At 35.7% G+C, this 21,722-nt stretch overlaps 1 protein-coding gene across 2 annotated transcripts in view; it reads left to right on the top strand.

Annotated features, from left to right (window-relative positions):
• Nucleotides 1–21,722, top strand: part of GPM6A (glycoprotein M6A) — a 133,935-nt gene that overhangs the window by 23,239 nt on the left and 88,974 nt on the right. The window contains exon 1 of one of the 2 annotated variants that reach the window (XM_015861783.3): nucleotides 21,167–21,372. The exons of the other annotated variant lie outside the window; for it this stretch is intronic. Coding sequence (XP_015717269.1) covers nucleotides 21,336–21,372 — 37 coding nt within the window. The 5' untranslated portion in view covers nucleotides 21,167–21,335. Of the gene's footprint in view, nucleotides 1–21,166; nucleotides 21,373–21,722 lie in introns of those variants that run through there. 2 annotated transcript variants of the gene reach the window in all.

Raw genomic sequence — 21,722 nt, 5'->3', positions numbered from 1 at the left:
TGATGTAGTGGTTGTCAGCCCTGTGCAGGGCAGGGGTTTGGGACGGGTGACTTTAAGCTTCTTTCCAACTCAAGCCATTTCACAATTTTATGCTTCCACTGCTTTATAGTCTATTAGATCAGGGTTTGTGGAAGCCTATGGAACAAGTACATCAGAAAATCTGATTTATCTACATTGTGGATCACTGACACCTACATTTTAACATGAGGATTTATTTTTAGTCTGAAGTTAAAGTTCTAATTAGCAAAACTAAAATCTTGATTGGATTTATTCTTTGGCTTTTGTAGTGATGTACATAAAATATATGGCATTCTTAGGTTTGAAAAATTTGAGCTGAACTTGCAGTTGCCAAAGGGTAGTATTCAATATGGAGATTCTTATTGAACATTTGTATTTCTTAGAAATTGCAATGTTGATTCTCATCATACTGTTTTCTACAAAATATATACATGTTTGTAAACTGATTTTTTTGGTACAGCTTACAGAGATGATAGGTTAACTTTAACTTTCCTGGTCCTATAGGAGTTTAACTATATTTGTACATCCTCTAGTGCAGTATATGGGCTTTTTAAAAAAAATCTATCAACGTTTATTATAGGAAGCCGTACATATGCTCAAATATATATTTTACACATGTACATATGTATGTGTACTGAAACTGGGATCATCAGGTTCTGGTAATTAGTACATAAAATGCTGCTCACATTACAGCTCTATGAGAGGGAAAACAGGGTTTTTTTTACAGGTTATGCCATCTGGCTTCACTTTTAGTGCATGATTAGCATTGACTTTTAATTCTTTTCATGTTCAAAATTTCTAAACTAACTCCTTTATTTCCTATGCCCTCTAAGTCATTAGACTAATTAAGAGCTCAGTTAGCAGAAAACTGCATATTAATTGCTTGGCCTCTTTTAATATCATGCTAATTTTATTAGGATAAAATTATGTTGTAATGCTTCAAGAAACTGAGCTTCTGTGGTGTATTTGTATTGTCAGAACTATCAGCAGACATCACCCAACATTCTTACTGAGTTAAATATATGGTGTCTACTCAGGAACAGAAGCTTAATTTTTCTTCATGCTTACTGCTTACAGTGTTTCTTCTTTGCAGCAGTGCCACCTTAATAATATTGACCTCTTTCCTAAAGAGAAGTGTTCTTATTACTCTGTGGTTTAGCCTATCATTTTACTTCAGGAAATATGAGTGTGTATATGCTTTTGAAATTGATTTCCAAACCTTAAAGCTTCTCTTGTTTATAACTGCATCTCCTAGAGAACAACTTATTTCTAGCATTTGTTTTGTTTAGTTACTGTTTACTATTGCAGTGAGTACAGGAAGTATGTGTTTTCATATTTATCTAAGCAGTGCTAATTCAGCTTTTATGAATTCATGGCATGATTCTAGTTTTATTCTCCATGCCTGGTGGTGGTGATGTTCAGAGACCTTCCTTGCTGTCAAAGTACACGTTGTGCTTTGCAGTTTCTCTTACGAGAGGTGAAATAGCCTGCAAAAAGCCTGCAAAAAGCCTTCTAGACTTGTTTCATAAAAATGAGAATGATGGAAAAACTCTTACTAGTAGCATCTGAAAACCAACATAATGTTAAAGCTGTTCCAGTACTGGAAAAGAAATGAGTGAAAGAAATTGATATTTGCATTCTTACAAGTGTGATGCTGATCCCAGGCAAGAGATTAAATGATTCTTAGGAGACTTGGTTAATCAGAAACCGAAGGAATATAATCTAATTAATGCAGTCAGCTGGGATAAATGGAAAGTAGATCTTGTTTGACAAAGGAAATGTTGTAAGGATGTATTTAAAAGCAGATAGGGGACCGTGAAAATCGGAATTAATTTTTTTAGTACTTGACATTTTGATTAAAAAGATGTGATACAAATTTAAAATGGTATGGTTCAAATAGAATAGCAAATGGCTGATGGCTCCCAAATTAACTTTAAAGGTGGTGTAGTCACCTTTGTGCTCCATTTTAAGCAAGAAACAGAATGGTTTATTAAATACTGTTTAATATTTTAATCAGGAATCTGGGGCAAAATATAAAGTCATCAACTATAAAGAAATGTAGCAAGAATGCAGAACACCATTTATCTGTGAAGTGGTTCTGAGAGGGCCCAGTCACAAAGTATGATATAATAAAAACTAGAAAAATAAATAAATAAAAATAAATAAAATAGAAAGATGATTGTGTAATTGATCAGCATGTCTATTCTGACCCAAAATACTTGCAAGGGAGTGAATATTTTATATTCTCTTTCCCTCTCATCCCCTTACAAGGCTCTCATTTTTCACTCTTTTACACCTATTTTCTTATGATGAAAACTCAGGAACAAGTAGGAAAGATCTAGTAATAATGTTCTCAATGCCAAGGAAGTTTTTCTCTCACCTTGTACTTTACTTTTCAAGTAATGATTTACACCTAGTAACTTTCCAAAACTAAAGAATTCAAGTGCCTGCATATGTAAGTTTCTCAAGTAGCTTGTAGCAACACTTAAAATTATTGCAAAGTTTGGAATATATTGTGCCCAAATAGTTTAATGTCTTTGCCAAACCAAAGGTATCTTTGATTTTTCTTTTAGGTATTGCTTTGTGTCAAAAAGGAGTTCCAGGACTTGTCATAAGGAAAACTACCTAATTCAGAAAAACATTGGTAGATATTTCTCAGAGTTCTGTTTAAGACACTGGTGAAACAAGAAACATTATTTTTGGTTAAAATGAATGTTTGTCACAATAAGGATTACAATTTCCAGACCATAAGCATTTTCATGAAGCCATCTGCAAGTCAGATTTTTCAGTTTATCTTGCAGCTGTTCCATGCAGCAACGTTTTGATTGAATTTAAGCCTTCTATACTTATAGGGAAGAGAGAAAAGGCAGAAAATTCTTTGTTTTTCTACAACTCATATGATTTATGGCCTCAGATACATAATAGGAATGGCATAAATATCTAATTGTAAGGAGTCAAAGACTACCTTGTGGTAGACTGTTGTGATAAACAGATGGGTTATGGGAGTGAGGTGAAAAAGTGTTTTAGTATCTAATATGAGAATTAATCTAATTTTACTCCTATATGGGCCCTTTGTCTTAATGTTAATTTGCAGCATGTTTTTTGAGATTAAGATCCCCAACAGTTCATACTGCAGTTAACTCCTTTAAACTCTGAGTTGCTTCTGATTTATAAACAGAAATAGGGAACAAGGCTAAGATTGTTAATTTTCTAGCCACATTTCCAATAGTGTATGAATTCACTTTCCTATACATTGCTGTGTTCTCATTGTGTATGAAGCCATCAGATCAGTTCAAAGTATATCTGGGGATCAGAATATCTGTGCTTGAAAAAGATGTGTTGGAATGTCAAAATCCAGCTGGACTGGATTGTAACTCCATCACTGTTGCATCACAGTTATCAGCATTTGATATAGAGGAGTTATGAGTCCTGGTGGTAGAAATGATTCTTATTCTTTCAAGTCTCTAGCAGAAAAATGTAGTTCTCTCCACTTTAAGTCAGTTTTGGTCTCTATTAGAGTGAATAGAAATGAGTGGAACTACAGATTGACAGGAAAAGAATGTGGCAGATGAAACCTATGGCAGTGACAAGTGTCTAACACAAAGTCTATTTAGGAAATGAATAGGGTATTTTTTTTGTAAGCCCAAATTTTTAAGAATGTTGTTTGTTGCTGTTTTTTTGTTTTTTGTTTTTTTTTTCCCCCTTACAGTTAGCCTGATATTAACTACCTTGAAAAGAAATATTGAGATATATTTAAAGAATGGGTATTACACTGGACTTCAGGTATCTTATTTGGAAGAAATTAGAATGCGTAATTTGGTCTTCTCTGTGAGTTTTGGAGATGTTAGGTAGGAAGATATTCAGCTTAGAAATGCAAGCTATATGTTATTCAGATGAGTTGCATAAGGTACAAGAGTGCTCTGCACATGACTGAAAATCTAAAATTTCATGAGGCAAGACCTAGGATTTGAAGGCATAAACCGTTCAGTGTAGAAGCCTTTGTGGCACCATGGTCTCCCTTGAGCAATCCCAGCCTTTGTGTTTAGTCTTCTAATAGATCTGTCTGCAATGGCACTGTATTGTTAGCAAGGAGACTGTCTTTCAATTTGCTGTTCTGAAAATGTTCAGTAGCCACTGGAGGGAAAAAAAAAAAAGGCTCCTTAGGAATTGAAAGTATTTCAATATATTTCTCAAATTTGAATTCTCTTTATTTTCATCTGCTACCTGTTATCCTGTTATCCCTCTTTTCATTGCAGATGTAGTATATCACCATAGATTACTGGCAGACAAAAGTTTGGGGGTCCTTAGAAGCAGTGATTTTTTTTTTTGTGTAGTTTTTTTTTTGTGTTGGCTTTTTTTTTTTTTTTTTTTTTGGAATGATGATTCTCCTCTTCCTCTAGAGAAACCATTTCTATTAATACTTTCTACTGCTGTCATAAAAAAGGGTCCTGAGACCTGTCTTTATCAAAGACATTGGAGAACATGCTATTTTCTTATATTAAGTGGAAGAGCTCTACAGCACTGTGCATGAGCAAATTAGAACACCATTTTAAAAAGCTTGGGTTTTACTACCTGAGTTGGTGGCACTGCTCTTCTACAAAAGTGAAATCAGGGAAATAAAGCACACCTGATTTAATGAAATGTATTTATATATAAATTTATATTGGAGGAATTACCCTTGTGTATATAAATACTGAACTAGGATTGGCTTTGGTGAAATAAAACTTATAAGATTTCAGATACATGTGAAAAGGAAGAAGTAAAGATCAAATTAAGAGTGGATAAGCACACTTCTAATTGATACTGTTAATCAATGGTGTAGTGATCATGTCAGTCTTAAATGTATAAGTCAATGCAATGCAAGCAGTTTCTCATTATGTGGATGCTCAGAGAATTCTTGATCCATACATTACTTTCAGCACTCCTAATTTATTCTTTGAAGTTAATATTTGTAATTTCCTTCACACCATAAAGCTGTAATGGATATCCCAGTTCTCTTAGAACTGCATAAATATGCAATGTACTTTCAGGACTTTAGCCATTTTTTAGGGTTATTCTGACTCTGAAGGAGAAGTTGTGTGCATTATACATAACATTGAATCATAGAATTACCCAGGTTGGAAAAGACCTCGAAGAAGAATAGGATAGCTGTCAGTCTGGATTACGATCTAGAGATGTTCCTACAGAGCTCTTCACATTAGTGTGTGACCTCTGTCAACCTCCCTTTATCACTTCTCCTTGATGTCAGTGGGAAGGAGTGCAAGAATGTTTATTCATTTTTCATAGCAATAGTCTCAAACACAAGTCTTCAGGGTCTTGCTGCTTTTTCAAAGTAATAGTTGACTAAGCTTCAGGAGTTATCTCCTGATTGTATTTTCAAGCTACTAAACTAGCTTTAATGCTATTTTTTTTCTTTCATAGTGGAAGTGCAACAGAAAATGTAACTATTGTGCTGTAAGAAATTGCTAACAGTAAGTAAGGCAATGATAGGACTGTGTGAGATGACCATATACACTGACAGTCGTTTCAGGTGATCAGGTATGGAAAGTGCTGCTGGAACCCAAATCTTTGTCAAAGATACCTGTCAGTCTATCACAGGTTAGAAGTGGGTTTTCTTGTAATGCATGCTGTTCTTTTTAATGTTGTATTTCAGAAAAACAGTTGCAGAAGGGTGTCAAATGAGTATCTTTTCCCTACTGGCCAAGTGCCTTGACTTTGACCCTGTTGCAATTCATAGAACCACTGGAATTTTTCCTGCTTTTTCTGTAATAGGTAGGAAAATAAAAGATCTGGAATTAAGCTTTTAGCAGTAGAATTGCTTCTTCTTATGGTAAATTACATGAAATAAAACATTGAAATGTATTTAGTTCTCTCAGAACATATTGAATAAATTTTCTCTCTCTTTTTTTTTTTTCTTCAGTTTCTTTCAGTTTCACTTTGGTTTTTCTGTGGTCCTATTCAATATTTATGTGGAAAATATCTATGTGTAGGAAATGAGGTGGAAAAGATGTTAAGAAATAATTAACTTAAAGGTTTCTGCCTCTCATTCTCCTGAGCCCAGAGATGTTGTAAATGGAGAAATGAAGAGTCAGATCATAGCAGTAATGAAGGAGATTTTGTTTAAATGATAGAAGTGTACCCAGGTCAGTAATTCGGCTTAGGTGTGTTGCACAGAAATGTGGTATTCTATTTGAAAGAAAGGTGAACTGGAAAGATACTGTGAGGTCACCTAGGCCACCACTTCTTCACAAAGCAGATAGACTTAGGAATGTTAAGCAGAGAAGAAAGACTTCTTGCTTGCTATGGTCTTCTTTATACCTCCTAATACAATGACCATCTTTATACTATCTTGTCTTGTGCATTATTTTGTGATTCACTACAATCCTTTCAAGGTCTTCACTGGAATTGGAGTCTATGAGCAGAACTGTGTTCTTAATACAGTTAATTACTTTTTTTTTTTTTGAAACTTTTCCTACATGTAAATTTTTCGACATATTTAAAATTACTTTGCGTTCTGTTCCTGTCCTCTAAGACACCTGTAGTCACCTTAATTTGTATGAAATGCAAATGTAACTAGTGCAATTTCTATTTCATCATGCTGTCATTGATGGAAAATGCCTGAAACTTTAATTGTTGCCTCTTCATTCAGTAATTTTCTAAACAATTATTTCAGAGCTCATATGAAGAAACAGTAGCTCCTGGCTATTTGTTACAAGGGGTTTGTTTTTAAAGGGTTATAAGTTTAGGTGCTGGATATCAAGAAGCTGATGCCCACTAGTGAGTGGGCAGGTGTGCATATAAGGAATTACATGGATGTGGAGGATCTTTGGATCACTTCTTCAGTTTTGTTTAGTTGTCAGCACATCACTTCCTTGAAGTGCATTTACTGAATGTTTATAAATGTAAAGATTTATTTGACTAGGACAAAAGCTAAAATATTTTAACTTATGAAATAGAAATTCCGATCTGTTGTGCATTATAGTTCAAAGTGAAAATGTGTGATAGATGCTTTCATCACCCTGCCTTGCTAATACAGCATCTTTCAAAGGTATTCTTGGATGCAGAAAGTAGTACAGTCCCTTCTGGGTTCCCTGGGTAAAGCTTTCAGCCATCTCAAAGGCTGGCCTGGCAGTATGCTCCATTCTCTCTTCCAGGTTCCCTTGATGCTTGCTTTGGCAGCTTTCCTGCCTGCCTTGTTTCACAGCCACGGCTTGCTCCATTGTGCACTATGTAAACCTTTGCCAAATGAAGGCTCTCGGGTGCTCTTTGAAGCAATCTTTTGCCCTCCAAAAAGCACATTTTGTCCCTATTAGGAGCAGCAGACACAGGGCAAATAGATTACCTCCTCTACAGCTCAGCTGTACTGACAAAATAGATCATATAGTTAGTGAGAGGTGAACCAATAACTGAAGATGATGCTATCCATTGCGGTGTCTTAAATGGACCAGAAGGCTTAGTATCTGAGTGTCATTTAGCAGAGCATGAGGGCATAATTGATACTGAATAGATGCTCAGAAACAGTAAAAATCTAGGTGTCGAGTGCACAGCTAGAAGCCCGCTTTGGTGGATGCCAATCCTCAAGAGCAAAGCCAGGCTGGACATCCAACCAATAAGTTTGCAACTAATGCTGTGCTGCTGTGAGCATTTCACAAAGTGCTGCTATAGAATAGAGCTTTCCAGAGTAACCAGAATACAGCTTGTTTTGACAATTGTTCTGTAAGGATGGCTGCAGGCGCTGTGCTAGTCAGTCAGCGAAACTGGGACTGTATTTTGAAGAAAGAGAGGCAGATATTGGGCTGTCCTCACAAATGTGAAGTGGCAAAGAAATGCCCTGAAGTTACTCATATAGTTCCTCATCTAAACCATTTAAATAAGGGAGAATAAAGATTTGTAGGTTTTTAGGCTTGACTTGTAATTATGTGGTTGCTTATGTATTAAAAAAAGTGGAAAAAGTGGAATTGATAAAATAACTACTTTATGTCTAAATAGAGTTTTGCAGTGTTTATGAGACCATTTCAGCAGATCTGAATGACTTGCATCTACCTACTTCTGTGTGCAGCTTTAGCTGCAGCTACTGCTGGTTCAGTGCTTTATGCTCCTTTTCCAAGTAAAGGGAAAAAAAGTGCTATATTGAGTATGTGGCAGTCTGATTTATTTCCAAAAATTGTCATGTATCAAGCAGACATTGATCATATTACCATGCTCTAATGGTATATAAATTCTAATCTAGAGTACATTGTTCTACAGGTTTAGGAATGCACTTTTCAGGGATGTTCTAAGTGTCTATTTTATGTGATTGCTTATCAGAATCTTAGAGTAGCAGTTGTGCTTCTTTTATTTAAGACTGCAAGGCAGGGAAAAAACTACAAGTGGTCACATCACACAAGAAAAAGGGAAATAAATTCTAGAATTACTTTTTGGTGTGAAAGAAATTAAAAGAAAAAGTGAAACTATAGAGTGAGATGAGTAGTTTTTCTTGGATGGCACTGATAAAAATTAGTACTGGTAGTGGTGATGAAGTTGGATTGGATCCTGAATTATTGTACTGAAAGGATAAATCGGGAAGCCTAAATTATGTTGTTAAGCTAGCGAATCTAGTACATAAATAAAATTCTATTTAATAGAAGATATTAGAAAGAATAGAAGATATTAGAGAGAGTAACAAGATGGAAATAGCGTTAGGATGAAGGGTGTTTTTCAATAGTATAAAGAATATGTTTTGAAGTAAAATGTAAAAGATAGTTTTTTTGTTCAGAATGGGGATCTATATAAGGTGACTGTATGGGTACAATTAATACATAATAGGAGGGCAGGTATACTTTCGTAGTTGGAGAACTGATTCTGTTTCTCTGTTTTCATGTGCTCTTAGCTAAATGTGTAAAATGTTGAGGCATATCATGAAGATATGGTGGCTGTGCGTGATAATGAATGAAGAGAAAGGAAATTGACAGAGCTGTAAATAGCAAAGAACAGCAGTCTCTTAGCAGCATAATTATATTGACCTGTTATCTAAATGAACTTAATGAGAATGGCTGCATGAGGATTCTGTTGCATTTCTATGTGTTGTTTTTTTTTAACTGGTTGATGGGCTTCTGTGAGGCAAATGTGTTCAGTGTTGTTCCAGTAACTATTTCTTCCCCTTAAGAGGAATGACACATTCTAGCTTACATATCCAAAGAAATCATCTATCTTGTGTTCCCTTATCAATTTGTTTATGGGAAGTTTCCAGAGAAGAAATTTTTGTTTAAAAAATAAACAAATAAAAACACAGCCAGTATATGCTCTGATAGATAAAACAAATCCTTTTGAAATGTTCTGGCCCTTGATGAAGTGCTTCTGTTGCCATGGAAATAGGGTTTTTTTGTTGTTTTTTCCAAGTTAGTTTATTTGTTCTACTTAGGTTTTTAGTCTTTTCATCATAAGTTTGGTGTTGTACTAGCAATGGTACGCTTCATGGTAGGGCAGTCATCCTTTCTTTTATTTCTCTTTTATGTCCATTAGGATTTGATGTTGAAAAGACTGAGGAAGAAACAAATATTGGCAGATATAAATATACCAGGAGTGTACTTCATCACACTGAGGCAGTAGTCTCAGTATGTCAGGGGTTTTTTTGTTTTTGTTTTTTTTTTTTAAAAAAAAAAGGTTGTTTGTGAGGAAGAATGAATTAAAAAATAAAAATAAAATTGAAAGCAAAAAACAATAACAAAACTACATAACACAAAAAAAGTAGATGTTGCTAGCCCTTACATACACATGTGAACTGGAGAGTTAACCTGTGGAGGAAGGTCATGAAAACAATACAATTTTTCTGTGGAGGAAAAATTTTTTTCCTTAAAGACATTGAGTTTGTTTCTGCCTTTTTTTTTGTGTGTGTGTTGGGTCTTTGTGGATCTCAGTGAAGATGTCTCAAAGACAAGTAGTTAAATGCTATTTACTGAATAGAAAGTGAGAGTCATGACATAGCCCCAGGTCCCTTCAGAAGCCAAGAAAGCATGAGATATGCCAGTATCAGGCAGTCCGCTTCAAGGTGACCATGGCATCCTGCACGGTTCTAATTTGTGAAGAGGTTCAGCACACCTTTCCTGCCACGCTTTTGTGTCCTTTGTCCTTCCTGTAAACTACATTTCTCTCAGCAAGGATCTTACCTTTCCTAGCAATGCTACCACTAATTTGTTATCTAGAGAGTGTAGAATGTCTGCAAAGGAGATGTCATGTGTCAGAATTTCAGATAGGACCATATGTACACCCTCCACAGTACCTGCAAACAAATGTAACAGGACATGAAAGGGGTGTCATTCAGCAGCCTCTTGGCCTAATATACGAGCTCTGGATAGGGAGGCTTACCTGGGACAATGTCTCTGAACCACTAACTCGTCATTATTACTTCCTGCATGGTTCTTGCTGTAATGGGTTTGTTTCATGTGTGTATATATATATGTGTGTGTGTGTGAGTATATATATAAATGATGCAATGTAAACTGTAAAAAAGCAAAAAACAACAACAAAAAAAACAACACACATGTTTTGCTTCTGATTCAGAAGGAGAGGGAGCATGGTTCAGATTGCATAATCAGTGCCTCTACTCTGGAGGAATCTGCTATTTCTGAGAAAGTATTGTACTTTAAAAGTAAATTATATAATGTCTCGTCTTCCTGTTGTACCTGTTGTTGCTCTTGTTCTGATATGATACTTTAAGCTCTCTTACAAGTTTCATATTATAACAGTTATGAAATGATGAATACAGATGTGTTCCTAAGAGGCAGATCTTTCACACATGACATGAGAAGTTAACTTTGCCACGCTGGAGGAAGGAAAATCTGGGGAAGTTTATGCTACTAATAATTTGAATAGGTGTGCTAGTAAATTAGTGTTGCCTTAAACCTGTCCTTCCAAGTTGGTTGTGAAGATGATTATTTTACACTTGAACATCTCAGATTACTGTTTCTAGGTACTGCCTGGTGAGCATATTTTGGAAATGACTAGAAAGGAGATATAGGAGGATAAGCATTCTTAGGATCTACAGTGTTAGCAGATATTCAGGAAGTCTCAAAGAATCTTCACGTTTACAGTTTATTGTGCAATTTAAGATAGTTACTATGATCTGCATTTGAAGTCTTGATTAAAAAAAAGCCAAACAAATACTATAGTTTTCTGCTAGTAGGATAGCTGTCACATGATGACATAAGATTCCTGATCTCTTTCAGCCAGTTTTTTCTTTTATAATTATTCTTTAGACCATCGTTTGAGACACAGGACAAGAAAACTTCTTTAAGGTCTGATTTTTATTTTTTTTTTTTAATTAAAAAAAAAAGGGAGGGGGGTTAAAATTATTGTACTCATCTGTGAGTCTGTGGAAAGTTATTTTTGATACTTTATTTGGCTAAATTTCTACACTGCAAAGTGCAGTTCCACCCTTGTTTAATGCTATTCAGGAGATATGGTTTGATTTGTTTGGGAACTTTTTTTTTTTTTTTTTGAGGGTGTGGGGGGAGCAGGAGGGGGAGGGAGGGTCACCTGAAAACTGATCTGCAATCCATTTATGTGATTTCCTTCTCCAGATTAGGAAGATCCTCTAATCATGTATTAAGCAATTACAAGTAGAGTTTGTAAAGGAATCTTAACTTGAATGCCATCTAGAATGTATTACTTAAAGAAAAAAAGTTTTACTGATCTTTTGTTTCCTCCAGCCTGTGCAATTATGATGTTGTTGTGTAATGAGGACACTGTATGCCACTTTGATCCTTTCAAAGGCACTAAGTATATAACAGATTAAAATAGGGATTATAGGATCCAGTGAGTTTGCTGAACCAGCATTACTGAATCAGTACTTGTGAAGGTATTTATAAACTGCTCTTTTGTACTCATGCTTGCACAGTTCATTTCAATTATGATTTTATCGTTTTTCCTTATGAGTGGTAAGGGGTTGGGGTGAGAGATGCAGTGCAACACTTACTGTATGCTCTACTAGGACATGATTTACAGGTTTTTGTTTGTTGCTGGGCATCCATTTTGCTGAAAGCTCTTATTTGTTGAATACTTTGCAGGCAGATGGAATTGCATAGGAGTATGTGTGGCTTGTGATTGTGTTTATATAGATACATATACAAATAAAACTGAAACAAATGTATGCCTTTGCAGTTCTATTCAGGTATGCAAAATATATTCGTACCTACCCATATGCATATTTTGCATGCACATATGCATGTATATATAAAATATGCACAGGTATAAGGGAGAGCTTTATCTCTAGCAACCTTTTTTTGTAACAAAGTTGAGAAAAAACAAATTGTATTCTTGTGGAAGCTTATCACTTGCTTAAGAAATTTAAGTTTCGTTTAGTCTTGTTGTGAATGTTACTTTGGGAAAATGGTGTCTGTTAAAGATTTAGATATTTTTCATGTGTAGACCATCTCAGGGAGTGATGCATTGATCGTTAGAAGACATACTTAGGAGTAAAAAGCTTGCTAGTGAATTGCTATAAGTGTAGCTTAACTTGTGTTATTTTAGGAATGAAAGATTTGTGATCTCTCCAGGTTTAAGTAGTAAACACAGGGAACTCGACCTGACGTTAGAATAAGCGTTAAACATATGATTTTTGTCAGCTTCTTGATTATCCATTAGTCTTAAGTTTCTGTGTCACTGGGAAGACCCATCCAGCAGGCTGTTGTTTCTTTTTCTTTTTTTTTACTTGACTGCTAATCTACTCTTTTCTGGGCTGTTTTTCTTCTGTATTCCTTTCAGAACTTGGATGAAATAAATGCAGTTCGAGGAAACATAGCTGGCATCTACACAAAGAATCTACTGTAGTTGCTTCCTAACAGGGCCTTCAAGTAAAGAGCCCACAGTAGGGCATCTTTACTGGTTAGCAACCAAGTATTTACCTCCACTGCAAGGATATCTCTTCTGCTGTATTTTATTTTATTTTTTCCTTCTGTAACTTTTATTCAGAAAAAAATTCTGCATTAGCTGACATGAACCTTCTCTGAAGCCAAATGATCTTAGTACCTTGCCTGTGCCTCCCGTGCACTTCATGATGTGTGTGGATGGTCTTAGAAGCATAACTTTCAGTAGCGCTTCCATCTGGTTGATTAGAAGGCATGTTGTACTCCTCTTTATGAGAAAATCAGGACTATATTACACAGTCTCAAAACTGTATTTTTTTCAAATGACTTCGGATTTAGTATTTGTCTGTTTCATTGGCAGAGTTGTATTTTGCTCTCAGGTACTTCAGTACTTCAAGATTTTGTAGATAATCATTTGCATTTTGTAGGTCGTGAGGCCAAGCCATAAGTTTTTGTTATTTGGATTTATGAAAATCACTAGCCTATAGCATATAACCCACATCACAAAGTGATGTATATTAACAAATAGAGAGCCTTAACAAATAAACACCCTGTTTACAAGATTCAGATGGAAGAAATAATTTAAACTTATTTGTTAAAAGAGAGCTGTGAGGTAAAATTTAAATGAGAACTATGTTTTGGTGCTGGCTTAACTATTGTTGCTTGCACTTGCACAAACCAAGCTCTGCTGAAAGTGAAGTAGCATGAATTCAGCTGGAAAGATTTGATGTTTTCTTTTCTTGTAGAGTGGCATCTCTTATAGGATGGTATTTCCCAAGGAGAAGTCAAACCCTTCTTTCTCTCTGGTAAGTATAAGCAAGACATTTCTGAATATGAGAAATATTTTGAAAAAAGATTCATTCTTGTCTGTGTATTTTTCCATTTTCTTGCTCTTTTCTTCCATATGTATCTATTCTTGCTACTTGCATGTTTTTTGCGTTGTGTATTCTGTGCCTAGCTGTCTTTTCCACTCATAATTTTAGACAAATATAGTCTTTGTCAAGCCATGTTGTTAGATCAAATTCAAGTGTTTGAAAGCATTATACGTACTTTCAGAAGTCCAAGCCTTTGAAAGTGACTTCACATAGCTGAAGAGATGCTTGAAGTATTTAATAGATTGATACCACTCATAGAACAGCGGTGCACACAGTTACATGTGGGCGAATAACATCTTGCATGCCAGTGTGTAAGCAACTTGCTCCAAGAGATGGGTAGGAAGAAGAAGAAGCAGGTGTTGGTGGTAACTTACATACATCCGACCTTAGATTTTTTTTGAAGCTGTTTCAGTGTACAATAGTGTATATAGACTACAGAAGTAAAAGGAATCACGGAGCTCTTCAGCACATTAAGATATGAAATCTCTCAGCAAACATAATTAATTTAAATAAATTAATTAATTTAATGTTTAGAAAGCCAGCAGGGACTAGTGTGGTCATCTAGTTCAAACTCCTGGATGTTGTGAGAACTAGTGAGAATTCCTATGACCTAATTAAGATAAAATGCGACTACAAGAAATGATATTTATTTTTTTTTTCCAAGAAAACTGTTGAAAGTAATTTTTTTTTAATTTGTCTAGATCCAAATTCCAGCAATGTTGACTAATGTGAATAGTTTTCCATTAGATCAATTTCCTTGTAAATAATTTAATTTCAATGTGGGTGCTTGCTAATATTTTTTGTTACATTTACTGGACTGATTAATTTCATTTTATTAAGTGAAAGGATGTTTCATTTTACCATGTCTGTGGCCATTTTTTTTTTTTTTTTAAGTATCTCTATTTTTTTTTTTACAATATCTTTGCATTGCTGGTACCAAAATTATCATTGGTGCCAAATATGCATGTAGTCATTGAGAATGCTAAGGTGCTCACTGAGTTCCTTGGCTCAGTCATCACTGGCAGTCAAGCTTGCATGTCTCATGTGGAAAGCCTCTGTGCAGGTGACAGGAGAGCAAAATTCCTTGCACTGTGACAGAGTAAGTCCAAGCCTCTTGAGGCTGAATGCATACAAGTGAGTGGAGCCAGGTGGTATGCATCCCAGGGTCCTAAAGGAACTGACTGATGTAGCCAGGCCACTCCCCATCTGAAGTACTCTGTCCAAGCCTTGAGGCCTCAGCACTAGACAGATGTGGAGCTATTGGAGCAGGTCATGAGGAAAGCCACAAAGATGATCATAGGTGACTGGAGCACTTCTATGAAGAAAGACTGTGGGAGACAGGTGTTTTTTATTTTTTTTATTTTTTGAATGGAGAAGACCTTAGGGAGACTTCACTATGGCCTTCTAGTACTTGCAAGGAGCTTAAAACGAGAGAGACTAACTTTTAGCGCAGGTAGGTATATCACAGGTGCTGTCCTAGAGGATGACAATGCTGTGCTTATGGGATGGCCTCCAGTATTTAAAGGGATGCCTGCAGCCAGCTTCTGTTGGGCTGTAGCACTTACATGCCAGTTCACACATGAGTCAGGTTTAGAGTGCTGGTGTTGGAAAATCTTGCCAAGCAATTTAGTGTGCCTTATGTTTAAATGCAGTGACTGTGGGAGGTTTCCATGAATTCTCTTGTGCAATGTTCATGTTCTGTCCTCCATCACCCTCTTTTCTGGCAGTATCCCATGGAAACATTTTAACTATTCTTTCTCCTAAAGGCTTTATTGAATGCGTGACCATTTAAAAAATAATAATAAATAATCATTTCCTTATTTTCATCTAATGAAGTATAATATAAGTTACACTACACTATATAATGTGTATATATATATATAATGAAGAATAAAGTGGGTCAGGGTCTTAAGAATTTTGGGGGATAACATTAGCAGTGTTATCTCTATTTAATTTGGGATTTATTTTTTTTTGTTTACGTATTTTCCAAAGTAAATCCCTACTGATAATTGTCATAGAACATATGCAGTCAAAACTGAAAGTTTTAAGTGATAAGTACTACTATTAATAGTTACAGGTAATAGACTTCCAGACTATTAAGTGTGGTATTCTGAATCTAAGTTCCTACTAATCAGTCTTATTATAATTCCTTTCTTGGTTAATACTGCATATATATGGGAGATATATTTGAGTACTGAGAGGAGCAAGCTCTTATCTATGGTGTTGTAAGGCAAGTTATCTTATATAATAGTGAAAATTTTCTCACTGAAGAAAGTTGCTGTTTTTTTTTTTTTAACCAGATCAACATTTCTTAGAGCGGTTAGTTTGTTTTTCTTTTTTCCTGATATGATAGTTATGTTAATAGCTCTTAGCTTAGGATTTAAGGGCATCTCCTTCACGCTTGCCTCTTCAATAAAATTTCTTTTATTAGAACTGTTTGATTATGGAAAGATTTAAAAGTGAATAAATTAAAGATGTAAAAACAAACAGAAAAAGGTACTACTGTCAGTTGTAACTCAAGCAAAATATGAATGTAATAAGCTCTTTAACCTCTTTTACAGTATTCTGCATTTGTGTGTCACCTGTTTCTCTCTGTTTGACAGTCAGTAATTAGATATCATTAGTCAGAGACTGAATATTTCTTTTAAGATGCAATAGACACAAATCAAGTGATGGCCTATTCAGAAATAGCTTTATTATATGACCATCTTGCCATTTCTTTGGTAATAGTTTTGGTTTAAATTGCTGCTCTGCTCCTTTAGATGAATATGTTGTCAGTTCATAATTTTTAAAATTATTGTTGATTAACAGAGCTATGCTCATCCCATCACTGGGATGAACGACAGCACTCAACCAAAGTTACATTTTCACCTTCCACTTCCTTCCTTTCTCTGCTAATATACCATTTCCCTACTAATTCTGATGATTTGTCATGTCATTAAGCGTTTCCCCTTTCCCCAAGACACTTTCATGAATGTCTGGCATGAGAAAAACTCTGGGATGGACTGTGTTGTTTAGTTATTTGACAAGCATAATGGGAAGCTGTAGATAAGAAATTTGCATCTTAGAACAGGTAACCTGGCAGATTTTTCAGTGCTTCAAATAAATCTATTTGGGTTTCTTGTTCTGGCATTTTATAGTTACATTTATATTTTGAATATAGAAATATGAGTATTAATTATAGAGCACTCTAAATACCAAATTTGATAATCCAACTTCAATTTTCTCAGTTTTCCCTAATCTGCTGCTTAACTTTCACGGAATTACTATGGGTTTGTTTTTGTTTGTATCAGGAGTGAGTATACAAAATGTCACAATTTTTTGTCTGCTGTGTTTTGGTTTGCATTATGGGATGCTCTCTGAGAGCATTGGAATGTGCTTTCCAGGAGCATGCCTAATGCACCTGACCCTTATAGGACAGTGAATCTACAGAACCAAACTGGAGTTAGTTTGAAATGTGTTCTGTGAAATAAGCAGCACCAGTATTGCTTTCAGCTTCACGTCCACCCAGCTAAACTTCACAACTTGCTCATGCAGTCATTGCAGTAAAGTGATGGGGTAACTCTAGCTGGCTTTGATTTTTTGTTAATCAGTTGTTGAGACACAATGTTATTTGTTTTTCTATTTTTAAGTAATGTTGTTATGTGCTGATTAAGGCATCATTGCACCACAACATTATTATGTAATTGAAAATCAATAGTATAGAAGGGTATAGTGGTATACTGACTTGAAGGCCTTATAAAACAGGAAGTAGAAGTCGGGTGTCTTGTCATACTGTTTAAAGCTGTAAGTGCTCAACCACATTTCATAATATCATAATGGATACCAGGGGATCTGTTAATGTCATCAGCTTCCAATTATTCTCTTGATTAACTGTTTATTTATTCATTATGCAGTTGGATGTTCTGTCTTGCTTTGCTACTTGGAAATGGCATCGTTATCCAATGATCATTTGCACCAATAATCTCATCTTGTGTTATGAGGGAATTTTAGGCTGTCATATGCAGCTCCAACTGAAATAACTTACTTCTGTGTCAGAAACGCACCCAGAAAGAGGTTAGCAGCTTTCAGCGGTTATAACTTTAACTGAGCTTGTTTGTCATAGAATCATAGTCTGGCCTGGATTGAAAAGGACCACACTCATGTAGTTTCAACACCCCTGCTATGTGCAGGGTTGCCAACCTCTAGACCAGGCTGCCCAGAGCCACATCCAGCCTGGCCTTGAATGCTTCCAGTGATGGGGCATCCACAACCTCCTTGGACCACCTGTTCCAGTGTGTCACTGGTATCAGACATTTTTCACAGTGTGCTGAAGGGTGGGAACCCCAACAGTTGCATCCTACAAAAACATTTAAGATGGTGTTTCTTGGATTTTCTTGTTACTCTTAATGTTTGTAGAATTTTGTAAATAGATTTAGGTTTAACATCTATTTGTAATTTCAAATGCAAAGGCTTCCAGAATTGTCTGAGAGGCAGATATGTTTTAACATGTGTGCTAATATAATACAACTAAAAATGAAGGAAAGTGATGTAAAATCTGTGTGTTCCCAGTTAATAACACCTGAAACTACTCCAACCCCCACTTAAGATGAAAATTCAACACTTATGTAGAATTTTGTTCAACAGGTGAAACTGTTATATCTTTATTACAATCATATCTGCACAGAAAAATAGACCATTGCAAGGAAAAAAACAAAACATCTCTAAGCAACTGTTTGGCGGTTTTTGACTTTGTTTCACTGGTCCCTGAGATTTCACCTTAACCTTTGACATATGAATGTGTTCATCTTCTGGAAGTTAAAATCCCATAATAAAAATCCAAGTGTGTTTGAACCTGTTATGAAGATGACCTTCCTGGATGAGATCAAGTATTCTCAGACCTTAGAATCTCATCTCCTTGCTTGTGTCCCAAAGCAGATGTTCCTGGAAGCAGTGCAAGATTTAAAGAAAAAAAAGCTTCAAAATATTCCTTACCATTCAATAGTTTGCTGCTCAGGGATCTCTTGATGTAAAGGTGCATCTTCAGATCTGTGAATTTTCCTGTGATCTAGATTCTCTTTCTCATTTATTTATTATTTCCCTCTACCAGACCCAGTTGAAACAAAGTTCACGGCTTAACTACATACTGTTACTACACCTTTGTTGTCTTCGAAGCCTTTCTTTACAGCCCTCTTCTCCCTTTGAAATAACTGTTAAGCAAGCTGTTTCTTTGATCACCATTTCATGATTGAAATTCACCCATGTAATTGTCCACATGTAAGCTGTAACCTCTTCCAGTTATCTATTTCCAGCCTATTTTCTCTTTTGTGTGCTTTTTGTATTCTTAAAAATAAATAAATAAATAAATCATTATATGACTGTTTCAAGAAATGAGGTCACTTGGTGCAATAAGGAACCTACAGATTCACATCTTGAAGACATTCCTGTCAATGCAGTCTGTTACTTGAATTTTTGATACTCTCCAGAGGAACCAAACTATAGAAGCAAGTGACAGCCTAAGCACCCTGGTGTTTATGTTTGATTTTGGTTTTTTGTAAATATGAGGATTTTCTATTGTTTATGTAAGAAAATAAGTTGGGAATAAAGTTTGTTTAATAGTGGCTAAGGATGCAATTCAGAGAAGGCAACAGACCTGTTGTCTTCTAGGCTTTTTTCACTGGTGGTATCACCTCTGTTTCTGTACAGAAATCCTTCCCATTCTTTTCCAAACTCAGGATCTTGTTATGTCATTGCATGTATAAGAACTTTCCCTCCCTCTCCTGTTTTTTTTGTGTTGTTCTTTTCCCCCCCCCCCCCCCCTCCAACCCCCCTTCTCTCCAGGAAAGATTGTGGGGCTGGAGTGATTGAGGTAGGTGTAACTTCTGTAGCAGGAGTGATTTACACGGAAGATGCTGTGTATTAAAGGACATATTTCTTTAATTTATTATTTTATTTTCCTGAAGAAGTAATTCCTAAAAAGAGGAATGACAGTGAGAGGCTATGATGTCAGAGCACTGCCATGTGTATGGGTAGTCTTTGAGATAGTCAGATCTGAGAACTAAAACTACACATCACATTTCTTCTGCTCTTCTCGAAAAGAGTCCTAGAAGGGTAAATTAAAATGAGGAGAAATGATTTCTTAGTTGTGCATTCAGGTATTACAATACATACAGATTTATAAATTCATATACAGAAGTTATCCTGGTGTGACTCTGGCTTGATTAGTTTTATATGGGAGATATATGCTTCTTTTTGTTTGGTGATATAGGTTGATCTATCATTTCCTTCCTTTTAGGCAGAATAAAGAAAATGAAAGTTGTTTTTTACATGTAAATAGGGATTTTCAGCCATAGTAGATTTTAGTTGTAAGTTTGCTGCGTTTTTTTCTGAGAATGAGGAGTGAAAATTAAAGATAAATAAATATGTGATCTAATTTCAATTCTAGTGAAATGATGAATCTCTTGAAATGATTCTACGTCACCCATAGACTAAGGTACAAAATGCTAATTTACTGCTAGACTGCAGCATCTGATTTGCATTCCAAATCAGACTGCAGTGCTCCCCAAATGAATTTGTGCTCTCACAGTGTATTTAACCTGTGCTTTTCCTAAGCCCATAAATGTGCATGTGTGTATTATACGTGAGGAAGCCTGTACAAACATGTCGTACTTCACCATTATCAGAGATCTACTTTTTAAAATGGGGAATAGAAGCATACAGATGAATCTGGATACTAGCAATCAGATAAGGAATTGATTCAGTGATTGCTTTAAAGCTCTGTACCACCCCTCAGTTCCTGTTTATTGTGACACTCATGACAGATAATGTATATAGGGCATGTGTATAATTTGCAGTTATTAATATGTATTAATTTCTGCTTGTTTGTATGCATAAAAATGCATGTGCATACATAGATGCTTGCTATAAATGTTTTCTAGTATATTCCAAATGTGTAGATTTGTTGATAGTGCCAGATGATACAGATATATGAGAAGGAGGGAGAAGAAGACTTGTATTATTCTTAAATGTGCTGAGGGAGAGAGAGAGAGAAAGAGGGAGGGAGGGAGGGGGAGAGAGACAAGTAATACAGCATAAAGAACCCACAGGCATCTGGGCTTTCCCACTTCAGTAGCAAATAGGGGGAATTATGGGTTGGTGGTCTGCTGCACATTAAGAGGACACCCTTCCATCTGTTTTCAGTACAGCCTGTTTCCAATTTAAAACACAGATTTCAGAACAAACCTCAATTTCTTTTCTCCATTTTTATATGCAAAGTAAGGCTTATGAATTGGTGTCATTGCCATAAAGGCTCAGACCAAATTTCCCCCCAAAAAATTCACGGGCTGTTCATTTGAATACCTGCTTACAGTAGTACACAATGGGCAGCTTTGAGAAGAAAAATTGATAATCTTCACGGAAGAGTAATTTGAATGAAATTACACTTGACAGCCTGTCTCCAAGCAAACAAGGAGAGTGAGGGAGCCTTGCTAAGCTCTGAGGACTTGCCTAAGCCTCTGCTGTTGGAGCTTCCCAGGGAAAAAAAAAATCCACACTTATTCCTACATCTGACTGAAACCTTTGATTAATTCTCTGTAGCTGTTTCTAGTGAAGAAAGGTAGCCATGGAAGAAAATATGGAAGAGGGACAAACACAAAAAGGTACAGTGATAATTGCTTTCTGTTTGTGAAGAGATAATGATTTTGCAGTTCCTTATTTGCTTTAGCGGCATGCTGTAAGGTTAGTGAATGTCCTTATGCGGCAGATGGGATTTTTTTTTTTTCCCTTTCTGTACTGATTACATTCATTTGTCTCTCTGCAGTAGCAATTAGTATTAAGATAGTGATTGTTGCATGATGCTTAATATTAAAGGGATCTAAACAGTGAATTTTACATTTATACTTAGAATATAGCAAGCATTTAATGCAGGCTGCTTCCCAGACCAGCCTTTGTTAGCCTTCATTTATTTCATGTTTTCACGCTTGTCTAGCTGGGTCAAGGGAGCTGAGTG

This window comes from Coturnix japonica, chromosome 4 (genome assembly GCF_054131305.1).
Source record: "Coturnix japonica strain WE chromosome 4, WE-NBRP24, whole genome shotgun sequence".
NCBI classification, from domain to species: Eukaryota; Metazoa; Chordata; class Aves; order Galliformes; family Phasianidae; genus Coturnix; species Coturnix japonica.
The sequence above is the reverse complement of the archived record's forward strand: the minus strand, read 5'-3'. Positions and strand labels throughout refer to the sequence as shown.